Raw genomic sequence first — 14,501 nt, forward strand, 5'->3', positions numbered from 1 at the left:
TCTGATCAATTCATTCTTCCTGTGCCACTATTTCCCATCCCATCCTTCATTTTTTCTTTCTCTTCAGACTGTAAGAAGAGATGGTCTCTGTACAGCAACCAGAACAATGATGTCCCATCTCTAAATTACTGTGTTAAGGAGAAAGCAACAACAGCGGTGTCTAGGATCCAGTGTGTCATGGATCATTCGGGTCATAGTATCCCCATATTCTCCGTGGTGTTGAATTTTGCAATTCTGGCACAGCTGGCCTTCTACAGAAAACTGTTTTCCCAAAGGGCACTTTGGCTCTTAAAGATGACCAGATATCAATGCAAACTGTGGCACAGGGAACTCAGCACAAGTTCATCTTCAGAAAAGCAAGAACACTATGTAGGGCAGAGTAAAGAAAAGCAAAAACATTGCTGTGGTCATATTGGGCTTCATATTAATTGCATTTTTAGCACTAAACTCATTTACCTCAGTTTGTTATTTAGCTATTGTGTGCTAGGATAGAGATCACACATCCTGTTACTGCTGCAAGACTAAAGCGCTAAAACCCACCTCCCCATCTGAGCCTTTAGATACCAGAGGACCACCTGCACAGAATTACATTTCTCATGAACACTCAACCTGTGGAACAGGGACTAGATTAGTGCATTGGCCTCTTGTGAGTACATGTTACTGCAGAGTAGTACGTGCTACTACTTTTCTTACCTGCAGCAATACCTTCTCTGTCAGCAGTGTGGACTAGGAATGAAGGAGCCTGCATTGCCTCGCCTCACACAATACAATTTTTGTAATATTGGATTTCCTAAAACAAACGCTCCCAGCTAAGAGAGTGTAACAATTCAGTAGGGTTCACTTTCCATTTGGCCTTCACTGCTCAGCAGTGAGCTCTGTGGTATTCTCATTATCGCTCATTTCAGACAGAGGAACTAATTATTGCCAGCTTCATTATTTTAGTATCCATTAACATTCCCTTAAAAGAAAAATCTTACTCCCACAAGCTTGATGATTCTTCCAAACAGTTAATGGCTGAGAGGTGCAGGGTGCTGTGGGGAAGCTTACTCTCTGCGTTTGTGTCTTTCAGGAATGGTTCACAGTAATCGAGCACTACCACCGCACCAGTGCCACCATTAACGAGCTCGTCATAGGAAATGAGTACTACTTCCGGATCTTCGCTGAAAACATGTGCGGCCTCAGTGAGGATGCAACGATGACCAAAGAGAGCGCTTTGATTGCAAAGGATGGTTAGCTAATTATCCATTTCTTGTCAAAAGGGAAGGGGTGTGTTTGGAGGCTGGAAGGTGGTTAGAGGTAAAGGCCATATCTCTAAAACATTCAGACGCATTCCTATCCCCAAGACCAGGTCCAAGTAACAGCCAGGACATTTCATATTAGGACTTCTCAGTTTGTCGGCATTGTTCACAGTTTTTTTTTTTTAATCAAGAGTGGGACATTTTTCCCATGTTCTGACATTTTCTACGATCTTGCATCTCATACTTGTGTCACCACTGGCAGTTCCAAGTTGACAAGAGCTGGAAGAGGAGTAAAGAAGCTGTTCAGTTAGAAGCGGTGGGTTCTGTTAGAATCCTGCCTCCTGTTAGTGGAGACTTGGCATCAGCTGTGCAAGTGCTCCCATCCATTTCAGGCAGGATCCAACAGATAAGCGTAACCCCTGCTTCACATCTCTTGCAGGTGGAGCTGGACAAATTCTGATTCTGTGGTCAGAAATCCTGACATTTCCCAAATTGTCAGTTTGAAATGGTACTGTAAACTTTAAAAAAAAACAAAAAAAATGCCCCTTTATGGAAGGGAAATTCTACAGACAGGTGGTTTAAAGGAAGAAAATCAAACCAGATTACCTCAGTTTGTCTGAAAGAAAGGAATACATGACTGCCATGATGCAGAGGACAGACAACCTGTACAAGCCACAGTGACAGGCTGAAGGACTGAAGGCCCAGGGTACTGGACCCCAATTCCATTATTAAAAAGAAAACTACCTCTCTTTTAGAAATGGGATCATGAACAAAAAAATGGCTATAGGAATTGTTTTTCATCACTGCTTACTTGCCCTCATCATGAGAGCAAGTATCAGGCCTAAGCTACACTGAAGTCAGTATGAGAGCTTGGATCAGGTGTTGGTGAAGCAAAGATGTTTAATGATACCTGTGCACAGGAATAGATGAGAGTCTGTGCAGCTGTTTTAAATGCCAGCTTAGTTTGTGGGTGAAGATGATTTATTGATGGTAATCCCCATTGCAGAGCAGGGATAAAGTGGCAGTGAGAAACTAGATTTTACTACCGAGTTTTCCTTGTACAGAGACTACATCCACTCAGGTATCTGTATTGTTAGTGCACTGTATGAAGCAGAAAGAAAAATGGATTTTCAGATACAGAGCCAGTTTGTAATCAGAACAAATGGTGAAAAGTAATTGGCAGCAGAGTGAACACAGCTTGTCAAGGCAGCCATCCCGCAGTTCATCAGCCAGGATCCGTCCTGTTCTGCAACATGCAGGGCATGCAGGCAAAGACATAGAATAAATGTGTATTATTTTGTACAGCACCTACTCAGGAAACAAAGAGGAGCTCTCAGACATCTACCCTATAGCATGACCAAGGGCTATAGTCACTTCCCAGGCTCACTTCCAGCCTCCCCTACAAGTGCAACTACTAGAGTCAGGTTGGTACCTAAAGCAGTGCAGATCAGAACAGATTCAGACTCCTTGCAGCTTTTTAAGATGCTTGGGTATTTAGCTACATGCCAACACTCTTTTTATAAATGTTTTATTTTCATTTCATAGGTAAAGTCTACAAATATCCAGTTTACGACGATTTTGACTTCAGTGAACAGCCGTTGTTTACTCAGCCTCTAGTCAACACGTTTGCTGTAGCTGGTTACAACGCTACTTTGAACTGCAGTGTTCGGGGCAACCCCAAGGTACAGCATAGCTCATAACACTATCATCAGTTAAAACACAAGGGAGTTTAACCTGACAATAAAAACTGTAATTCCATTTTTACTATTTGTCTCTCTCACAAGCCAGGCTGAAGGCAAAAAGAGTGGCGTGGATTCTAAAGAATACAAAAAAGGACCTACTTACCTGTGTTATAGGCCTTATAATAGTTACTAAATCCACAGATAACTCAGTGAAAGGGCAGAACCTCAGGAAAAGGCTGGGCTATACTGGGACCGGCACTGACAACAGCTGTACAGTTAATAGTAAAGGTTGTTAGTAAAATAAAGACATAATTATTCTATAAAAAGCTAATTATGCTTTAAGAAAGCACATTACAGGAATACTCCAGGGACCACGTTGGTTCTCAGACCCAGTGTGCAATGCATCTTCCAGTTTCTTTTGAGTTGTGTCTTTTTGTGATCTGTTTTCTGTTGTGAAAAACTGAACTGACCTAGTAAAATGAGAACTCGAGAGTGTTTAAGAACGTTTGCTGTTCACTCTTCACCTTCACAGTTTCTGACTGTTCTGTGTGCAATACTGTGAAAAAACATGTTTTTCTTATTGACTTAGAGTAACTGGATGTCAAAAGCTATTGCTCAGATGTTTGCTATCGTTACACAGGACCTCTTATATTGGTAACAGGCTTACACTTTTGACTTTAATTATGTGATAGGAGCTGCACTGAAAAAATCGTGCTTAAAAACAGATGCACGATGCAGCCTGTGTTTATGTTTGAGTTAAGAATTACAGTTTCCTTTCTATCACTATTTTATCTATTTTGTATGATTTCTGGATTATTCAACTTCAACAGAACACCACAAAAAGTGATAAAATATTTAAGTTCATAGGTTTGTGCATGTGGGTTTTCTTCTGTTTTTGCCACAGCCCAAAATAACCTGGCTGAAAAACAAAGTCATTATAATGAATGACCCGAGGTACCGAATGTTCAGTAACCAAGGTGTCTGCACCTTGGAGATCCGCAAACCCAGTCCCTATGATGGAGGTACTTACACCTGCCGAGCAGTCAATGAACTTGGAGAGGCAGAAGTTGATTGCAAACTGGAAGTAAAAGGTAAGGGTTTTAAATCATGGCAAATGCTCTGTTTGTCTGAATACCATCTACAGAGGAGTCAAAAGTATGCAAGGCAAATGCAAAAGGGAGTCCAAACAACTTTTTTAACTTTCCTGGATGAAAATAATAACCATAAAAAATAAACTGTACTGGTTGCTTTGTTTTCTTTTTGAGGACCAACGTGCTGTGCTTATGCTATATTGCCTTTTCTTCCCCCCCCACGCCAATTCACATATTCAGTGATTGGAAGGGTTTTTTCCACAAGTGACAAAATGGTAGACTATACCTCTTAGAGCTATGCCACTTACCTGGCAAACTCTAGTAAGCCTCAGCCACAGAGCTCTTTGGGAAAACATGAAAAAACTCTGCTTGGATAAGAGACAGATCTCTGAAGGAAATGGCAAGTGGATAAGGAGAGAAGGAAGAAAGATTAGTTCAGGGCAGTCTTTGTCTGCTTTAAAATTTTGTATTAAACAAACCAAACATTCGCTTCCAAGGAAAACTTCTTAATGTAGTTTGTTAGCAAAATCATGTAGCAAAAAGCAGTATTGTTCCCAAGGACAGAAGCTAGTTGATATAATTGCTGTGTTTGTGTTAAGAACAAAGTAATCAAAACCATGGATTTTGCACATACAGGAAAAGAGGGTGAAGGAGGTTAGCCCTCTACAACTGAAGACATATCTTTATTTTCATTAATATTATAATTTATTTAATATAATTCATTTATGAATTCCAGGTAGTTTAGCATTGATTGGGATATCATGAATGGCAATAGGATTTGGATTGGACTACTAATGAATAATCTCAGGACCATATTTTTCAGAAAATTATTTCCTAGGAAAAGATGGGGTCATATTTAGGTGGACTAACTCCCACCAAAGGCTTTTGCTTCAACTGTGGAATAAGATAAGCATTTCTGAAAAAATTAATTTGAGATTATAAATAAGGAAAGCTGCTTAAAGCCAGATGATAGGAAGTGTCTAACTCAGGAACTTAGAGGGATTTTAGGCTAGCTGAATATGGCCCTAATTATATTATTTCCATCATGCTAGTCTATAATGAAAACCATAATATTTAATATTCTTATGGATTGTATTGTGTTTATTTTGGATTTCAATTTCCATTTTCTGTATTTTCTGACGTTTCTTGTCCCACAGCTCAAATCTGCTAGCAAGAAGCCATTGCAATAAATGTTTGGTCTATGAAGTTGAACATTTAACTAATGTAATGAAAATATGCATAATATGTTTCTTAATTTTCATGATTTATTTTTAAGACACTGTGTTTAAAAGGTGATGTCCTCATCCTGGAAGTATGATTGTTTTCCTTAATCACAAGCAAACTCTCTATTTCAGTGTAACAGAAGACCTCATCACCTGAGAAGGCTGCTTCATCTATTTTTTGATACCAAAAGGCCACATTAGTTTGCCATTTTATTAAACTTCCTAAGTCCCCAAGCCCTAAAGTTCTTACGCACGTTTATACTCAGCTGTAACTTTTTTATCTTCCGCACTTCGCTTGTAGTACAACAAAATACTACATTTAAATACAAGAAGCTCTTTATTTCTGCCCTTTGTTTTACAAAGAATTTTTTACATATAATGTGCAGAATACTGTGAAACATTTTTAAGATAAGGAATAATTTAACTAATATCTCTCCATTTTAGGAAGTCCAAACTCCAAGCATTGCCATGGATTACATATTCTTCTTCAGTAATTCCCTTTCCAGCTGTTGTGAAATATAGATGCTTCTGTTGATCTTGGAACTTTTTTTCACTGAATGTCAGGATGAATTAAGTTCGCTGGTTTTGAACTGTAATACAAACACCATGTCTTCATTCAGGCTCTCTTTTTAACAGTTCCCAAGAAATTGTTCAGCAGCAGTGGAAGCTGCTCTATGTTAGAGTTTTTAAGAGAGAAGTGTGAAAAGATTTTTGCCTTTGATCAATACTGATGGGGAGTTTAATTTCTTACATTTATGGATGTTTATGGAGTGGTATCTGAAATAGGCTGGGAATGCTTAGATCCTTTTCCAGTCAGCTAGAAGTAATGTCTCTAGGAAAAAAGCCACGGTTCTGTTCATTAAAGCAGTCACTAGGTACAGCTAGTCCCTGATGATTTTTGCTGGCAAATGTTCGTTTAACTTTCATAGGTCCAGTTTTCTGAGTAGTGTTCTGAAATGGAGAGCACATGATACACTATGTTCACAGGCTGCCAGGCGTGTCCCATTCGCAGCTGATTCTTTCCACAATGGCTGCATTAAAGATTAAAACCAAAAAAATTATATCTGGCAACATGGCAGCAAACATTTAGGGTAGACAACAGTCAGAGCAGAGGAGCACTAGAGCAGATTTCCTGCAGAGGTTGTAAAGCCTTTGGTACCAAGAGCCTTTAAGAGCAGCTTAGAAGAATGACAGCAGTACAATTTGTTAGGATTATGATATGCACTAAATGACATCTCAAGATTGCTCCCAGCTCTGTGAGTCTGAGATTTTGACTCAGTTCTTAACGTTGCCGACACACCCTAGCACCTCAGTCAGATTCAAGTATCCCCCCAATCATTCATCCCACAGGAAACCTTGGATAGATGCATGGGCTTTGCATCACGTCCTGAGGGCTGTACTAATCATCCCATCAGCTGGTTGCAGCACGTCCTACAGTCTCAATTCCTCTGGCACCTTATCTTGGGGTTGCAGTTGAACATGCCTTTGCTACAGTGAGAATGAGGCTGTAAGAGTTATTCCCCTTAGACAAGATTTAGTTCACCCTTTCCCACTTTCAAACAAAACCTCCCACGCCCACTGACTGCAAAAGGCTTGTGGCATAGACATTTCTAGACTCAAAAAGCCTTCTTTCTTCTCAAAGAAAGTAATATTTACTTTAAAAGATCAACTGAAAAAATTGAATACTATGCCATAGACATCTTGCTCAGAGCAGTACTTTAGTTTTTGCATCACACCTGGAAGAAGTCCTGAAAAATGCAGGCTGTTAGGATCCCACCTGGGCTGTGTGCTGTTGCTCTCTTCTTAGTTACTTGATGGGCTGCTTCATTAACCTAAATACCACCTCCCCTAGTTAATGGTTGGTTTCTGAACCCGGTCTCATATCAACCATCACCCGGTGCAATCTCACTCCCTTCCACCAAGCTTTGTATTGTGGTTCTCTCCCAACGGTTTGGGCTGTGAGTGGTCACCCTTGCTGAGATTCCTCTCTCCATCCTGGCAGGTTCAGCCATTACTTTAGACTCCTTTTTGAAGACTGCTTAGACTAGCAATTTGTAGGGCTTAGGCACAGGACAGCTGTTGTACGGGTTCAGTGCTGACACTCTTAACATGACCGGCAGTTCAGCTGATGAATTCAAAGGGAATAGGATTAAGTGAATACAGCAGCTGTAGCTTGGCAAACCAGGGTAGGCTCAGGGTTTGCTATATGATACAGACAAACGCAAATGAGTATTAAACAGCCGGAGCATAAAAACATAATTACGTCTTACTTCACTCTTCTATTGACTTATGTGTTGAGTTATCGTTCTCTGAAGTTTCCCAGCCTGTTTGTTCATTTAGGAGGGCTCTTCGGATGACTGCTCATCACACTGACGCAGAGCAGAGTTACGGATTTCTGACTCACTGGAAATGGATTGCAGCGTGTGTGTGTGTGTGTGTTTTCATATGTATAGCTTTGAACTGGTTCAGCTTTACTCCAGCAAGTAACTATCAAGGTCTGAGTTTGTCAAATGATGAGATACAGCTGAAAGTTGCCTGAATAAGACCAACAGGCTCAAGGCTATGCTACCTATCTGGTGAATGTACTAGCTACAGTGCTATTCTTACAGGTCTTTGGATAGTAAGTCATGCTAAAGAGCTCTATGCCATGCAGCAGTATATACTGCAGTAAGTGAATTTTCCTTATATTGGCTAGAATTTATTTTATCCATCTATTTCTGAGGTGTTGGAGACCTGAAATTTATCATGCATCTATATAAGCCCAGTCCTAGGAATGTCATAGAACTACTCACAGAAAAGTGTAGGATTTCTGATTTTGCATAGTATTTGAACAACCGAGTAGCTATGAATACTCTGGCTATGAATACTATCAGTATGCTACATTTTTCTACTTTTTTAGCCATTCACTTACAGTATTTTAGTGCCAAATTAAAACCCCTAGTTGTTACTAAATTTAATTATTTTTCAAGAAATGAGCGTTAATGATAATTATGAGCATAATAATAAAAACATAAAAATAATAAATTCTTATTTGGTCCTCAAAAAAAAGGGGGGTGTGTGCATTTACTGATGTTATTTCAGATAGACAGTACTTCATTCTTGTATTTTGTTTTGCTGAGTGAACTTAAAGATGGCAGTTTTATGAGCTGCTCAGTACAACTGCACGTACAATGGCTTTTTTGTAAATATAAATGTACTGAAAAAAGTCATGTAATAGATCTTAGACAAAAGAATAACTCTACCTCATATATCTTGAAAGATAATACATACACAGAGTCTAATTATATATATTACATAAGGAAAATTCAAAATAGATACCTTTTAAGTTTGAGGTAGATCCCTAACTATGGCTGTAAATCTCTCATCACAAGCAGTAAGGAACTGATTCCTTATCAGCTTCACTGAGGTCAATGAAAAGATTCAGATAAAGCACTGTGCTGCTTTTATCATGAAACAAATGTTTTTGGAGAATGTTTATCTTAAGAGTGAAATCAAGGTTGGTGATTACTCTAATAGGTTGACGATAGCAAAGATGCTGTATAAGAAATATTAAAAAATAAGGTGTTAAGATCAACTGGGAAGAATTTCAAATGCGAATAAATACCGCTATAAATATTCTAATTCTGCAGTGATATATCATGGAGTAATTAACCCAGGAGAACCATTCTTCTTGGCGGGGAATAATCAGGTTTATAATGAGCATACTCCTCTGGACATTCCATTTCATTCCCTTCCTGTCCTTCCACATGCAAACGCATTTTCTGCATGCAAAGTGTGTATTTATTTGCTTTTTTAGATTAAACTAGCTAGTGACTCATGGCATACAATGTCTATGTCACATGAGCAAAGGAGGCCAAATTAATCAAGAATATGGGTATTTAACATCTGAGTTAAAAAGGTTTTAGACATATTTCTACTATGCCACTGGGCATAGAACTACCTGTACCTATAAAGAATTTATTTAATGACCGTGACTACCTTTGACCAGAACACTTAGACATTTCCAGGAGACAGAAATTTGAAAAACAGCTCTCAGTTAGCTTGTAGAGTTATTGAAAGAACAGAAGTATAATAAAGTCATTTGCTGTGCTTAAAAGGCATTCTTTATTACAGAATTATAGTCTTTGGTTACAAGTTAGTGCTGAGAGTGATAATCCATGCCTGAGCTTGCATTACGGAATCTAAGGATGAAATCTTGATCCAACTGAAATCAGTGAAAAATTTTTACTTACAAGCATATAATTTTACTTCATTTCCTCTGGAGCTTATTTTAAATTCAGGTTCAGTGGGGTTCAGAGAATTTGGTTCTTTCTATAGCAATGTGTTTGCTTGTAACCTTGCCCAAATCCAGAATATTGGCAGTGCAGTTTTAAAATGTCAGAGATGCCCAGAAACTAGTCTCCAGTATATTACGCATCCAAATTTACTATTTTAAACCTAAAACACGTTAAGAAATTAGGCTAGATAATGTTCCTGTAGTATTTGAAGTATTAAGGTATTTATCTTAAATGGCTACAATAGGCACAAGGTTGTGTGCTTTTATATATATACATATGTAAGTATATACATAGGGATGTTTTGTAGAGTCAAAATGTTTAATTAAAGGTGAGGGCTCCTATAGAGTAAATAGCATGCTTTAAGTAATGTCAATGTGGATATGTGACAAAGTACATACTTTAGTGCACAGGTATGTTATCAGTCTGTGCTTGATTAGTTTGCCTTATAGAGTTTTGACATATATATATATGCTTCGGTGTTATGTGTGTGCTTTTTTTCCCCTGGTGGAAAATACTATATATATATATGTGTTAGCTTCCTTGAAGCTATGTTTGGAAACTTTTATCATAAATGTCAGTTGCATAATTTGGTTCCAATCTATACTTTAGACTAATTACAGGAGTTATAGTTACTCGTACATATTAATATAGCTTTTACATATTAATGACAATTTTGAAGTGGAACTGGATCCCTACCTTTTACTCTTCATGTGCTTCTACTCCTACATATTTTACATGACTAAGGATTAAAACATCATCTTGACATAATTGTAAGCATAATTTCACTCAACATTTTCTCTCTACTTTTGTGTTTGCGATTAAATTGTTACTTCTCTTTCTCTCTCTCCCTTAGTTGCACAGTAAGGATTTTTGAATGTATATTGTCATCTAAGGTAAGCTTTCATATGGTTCTTGCATATGAAGCTTATGGCTGTTCACACGTCATACAATGTCTGCCTAGTATGGCATGATTTTCATTATTTCACTTAATGAAAATGTTTTTTAAAATGAGTAGCATGGTAGTTTTAACGCATATAAATCCAGATTTTTAAAATAATTGCTTGTTACGGTAATTCCTCTTAGTAGTACATCCCACTACCTCCTAATAGTGCACGTTTCAATGGGATTTAACAGTGCATGAGTTAGCATGATTAATTAGCATGAATAAAATGCAAGTAATAACAGAGCATTTTGCATTTACAGTCAGTTATTTTCATATAGGAATATACCTCTACATAAATGAAATATTTATTCCACAGTTCATTTCATTTAAAAATGAATGATTTGTATCACAACTTGCATTACATGAGTTGGAAAGAATGCCAAAAAGCATGCTTTTTTTTTTGTCTGAATTGTGCATCTACCTAAGGTCAGGAGCGAAGAGTTCTGCAACAGTGACGGTGTTAAATGAGACAGCACAGTCTCATAATCGCTGGTAACTAATAGCACTTCAGTTGGACAATCCTTGTGTTAATAAAGGTTATAAAATCCTAAACTCTGTACTCAGGATAAATGCTCTATGTAAGTATCCGCTCAGTTGCACTTAGCTGAAGCATTCAGAGGCAGTGATATCTTCATCCTGGCAATGTACTTTTGCTTTAAAGCTTTTGGTGTGTTCCAGAAAAGGCTCCGGAGGTAAGTGCAGTCATTAGCGGGTGGTTTTGCAACTTGCAGAATGGAATACTCCTGCAGACTTGTAAGAGGAATAGTAATGGTACATAGCTTTCTTAGCACAAATGCCACCCTTCGTCTCGAGAAAGGGCAGGCTCTAATGCTTTTAGCAAAATATTTATCTTTTTCCCACTGTTCCTTCCAAATGTCATTTGATTTCAATGAAATTAACAGAAATACCCATGTGTTTAGTTTCCATGACATTTTTTTCAATGGCATGAAATTTCACTCCTGATTTGGATTATTTGTATTAAATTACTACTTCTACATCAGTGGGATCTGGGGTGCCCTGGCTGGTGTGTTAGGCACTACATACATGTTTTTCTGGGCACTGAAATATTTTGTCTTGGATTGCTAAAATTATTAAACGTTCTTCAAAAATCTTTTGCCTTGTCCCTTCTTCCAGAACACCAAAGAAAACATTGAGTACTTCCAATGGCTTTCGTATAAGCCTAGGTTTCTATTATAGCAGTGATTTAAAATAGGTTTGGTTCAGTTTTTTACTCACGGTGGCTAAGCCACAGTCATAAAGCACAGGTCATCCCAGCTGTTATTTTCAAGCAACGTGGTAAATATTTTGCTAAATACTTATAAACCATTATAAGACCCAACTAGAATAATTTGAATGTCTGCATGTTTTCCACAACTCATCATAGTCAAGTGTTTTCTACGTTGTTCCCTCTGGGTTGACTTCCATCTCTGACTATGTTCCACCCAGCCTGATGGAAATCCAGGAGGGTTATTTGAGGTGAAGCTTATCATAGACTATTGCATGGGGTGAGATAAATGACTGAATATATGACATCCTAGTTCTGAAATTCACCCTGTGCAAGAGGACAGGAAAGTTCTCTGTAGTACAGAGATTAAATAATGGTTAATTCTTGTGCTGGACTTTTGAACAGGGATGAATTTTACTCCGTCTCAAAATGAAGTATGCAACAGGGACTGGCAATCTTTGTCTCTTACGCCAGAAAATAAAGGTAGAAAGCTCTTGCTCCAGGGACCTTCAACCTGAAGATTGTCTTATTCCTTGCTTGTAGGTGGGCTTTCGTTCTTCAGACTATTGATGGATGGAGTGCCTCCGCATATTGTCGACTCATATATGCGTGAAGTACAGGCAGACAAAACTGAGGAGAAGTGAGAGTCCGTCCACAGTGTTTTCTCCCACTGCGCTGGAAATTGGTAGCAGAATTACAGCATTTTAGTTCTTGCAATGACAGAACAAACGTGTGGTTGGGGATTTTCTTTTTTTTTTCCCCCTTTTTTTTGTTCCTTGTTTTGTTTTCCCTACCTGCTCTTACTGAAAAGAAAGAATACGCATGGATTGCTTTGGGGTTGAAATTAAATGAACTGAAGACAACACACGTTTTGTAATGTTCAGCTTTATTTTCTGTTTGATATTGTGTTCTGTTTTTTAATGAGGAAAGAGGAGAAGCTGTGTAATAAACATGAGGAGGCAGTCAGAGTTTGTACTCGGTGGTACAAAGCATATCTTTCTCAGACTGAAAGTACATGGATTAGCCAGTAGCTGTGCAATAAGACCCTTGGAATACATACCTCTTTGATAATGTATCTTATGCACCTGAGAATTAACAGAATATGGTTTTACTAATAACGTAATTAATACATATGTACTTAATGATCATTTAAGCTGAACATATCTTCCTTTAGAAGTTTTGATTTCCTAAATCCAACCCATCAGTCTCTCAACTGAACTGAAATTGTTTTATTTAATGTACAATAAATATGAAGTGTTTAAGATCTACCAAGTTCTTGTTTACTTTTTTTTTTTAAGCTTTTTTCTGCCTCATCTTACTACATTTCTTATTTAATTTCCACATACTGTAAAGCAGGAACTTGAGCCCACCACACTGAGTGGAAAACAGTATCAGCAGTCACCTAACCCAACGGGCTTACACTTCAAGATACATGACACGGAATGTGAGTGAAGATAAATGCTATAGATACATGCAATTTTGTATCTATATGTTTTCAATATTTTAAATATAAACGCCAACCGTGACAGCTTTCAGCATTCTGGTTCCGCCCCCTTCCTCAGCAATTCATGGAGCTCTTGTAGGTATCGTAGCAGAAAAGGGACTGAGACCGTATCACTAGTGAGTTTACCATGCAAGGCAAAAATGCCTTAGAAGATAAGGTAAAATGGCGACATTGCTTTTCCAACTCTAGCGTCATTAACATCCAAGTATTTCAGGAGTGGGGGTAATTGTCTGTAAGTCTCCAGCAAACTCTGAAGCGTGTGAGACACAAGGTCACACATAATTTGGCCAGGTTGTCGATTCCCTATTGTCCTGTCATTTATTTACCAGTTCTCACTCTGGCTGTATAGATAGGGTAGGTTATGCGCTTACTGACTAATGATCGATCTTCAATTATGGTTTATAAAGATAAAGGTCTACTTAGACCAGTAGTACATTACAAGATGGTTATTTGACATCAGCGCCTTTTCAAACATCCAGCAGTCAGTAATTATGCAATAATAAAAGAACGTGTTACTACGAACCGCCATCCCTGAACTGGTGTTTTTTCACTTGAATTACCACTTCTTTCACCCTGAAGATCTGAATGCATTTTCTCACTTCATGTTCTGTAACTCTTACTTGCTCCGAGATCCTTTTTCTTCCTTCTCTCCTTCCTATCTTTGTGATTTCTTCTGTGCTGCCATCTGTGCAAGGAAGCAATCCTCCCTTCCCAGTGATCCCGGACACCTCCCATCTGCATTTCACCCTGCTCCTGCCAAAGTCAGTTCGCTCCTACACATTCATTCACACCTACACATGAAAGAAGGCAAAACATCTACTAAGAAGAAAATACCATAAAGGATTAATAATTTCTCTTTATTCTGTATCTCACCAGTGAATCGGGTCTCCCTTCATCTGTTCTGAAGCACAGAAGGCTGTGGGAGAGGGTGAGTTTGAATATATGCCATGCAGGTTTAAACATTTAAGCACATGGCCCTCATTTAAAATAACATCAGTCTGTTGAGATATATTACAGTGTCGTGGTTTAACCTCAGCCAGCACCTGAGCATGACACAGCTGCTCACTCACTCCCCACCCCTGGTGGGATGGGGGAGAGAATCGGAAAAGTGAGAAAACTCGTGGGTTGAGATAAAAACAGTTTAATAATTGAAATTAAAAAAAATACTAGTACTACTAATAGTAATAATAATATATAAAGCAAGTGATGCACAATGCAATTGCTCACCACCCACCGACCGATGCCCAGCCAGTCCCCGAGCAGCGGCCCCTCCCGGCCAGCTTTCCCCCAGTTTATGTACTGAGCATGACAGCACACG

The 14,501-nt window shown here is 38.5% G+C and overlaps 1 protein-coding gene across 1 annotated transcript in view; it reads left to right on the top strand.

The window, feature by feature from the left end:
* MYBPC1 (myosin binding protein C, slow type) overlaps positions 1 to 12,707 on the top strand; it is a 78,729-nt gene extending 66,022 nt beyond the window's left edge. The window contains exons 25-28 of the mRNA XM_009332945.1: positions 1,070 to 1,229; positions 2,784 to 2,920; positions 3,825 to 4,011; positions 12,223 to 12,707. Coding sequence (XP_009331220.1) covers positions 1,070 to 1,229; positions 2,784 to 2,920; positions 3,825 to 4,011; positions 12,223 to 12,323 — 585 coding nt within the window. The 3' untranslated portion in view covers positions 12,324 to 12,707. The remainder of the gene's footprint in view (positions 1 to 1,069; positions 1,230 to 2,783; positions 2,921 to 3,824; positions 4,012 to 12,222) is intronic.
* The last annotated feature ends 1,794 nt before the right edge of the window (positions 12,708 to 14,501 follow it).

Source organism: Pygoscelis adeliae, unplaced genomic scaffold (genome assembly GCF_000699105.1).
Source record: "Pygoscelis adeliae isolate BGI_AS28 unplaced genomic scaffold, ASM69910v1 Scaffold38, whole genome shotgun sequence".
In the NCBI taxonomy this organism is placed as follows: Eukaryota; Metazoa; Chordata; class Aves; order Sphenisciformes; family Spheniscidae; genus Pygoscelis; species Pygoscelis adeliae.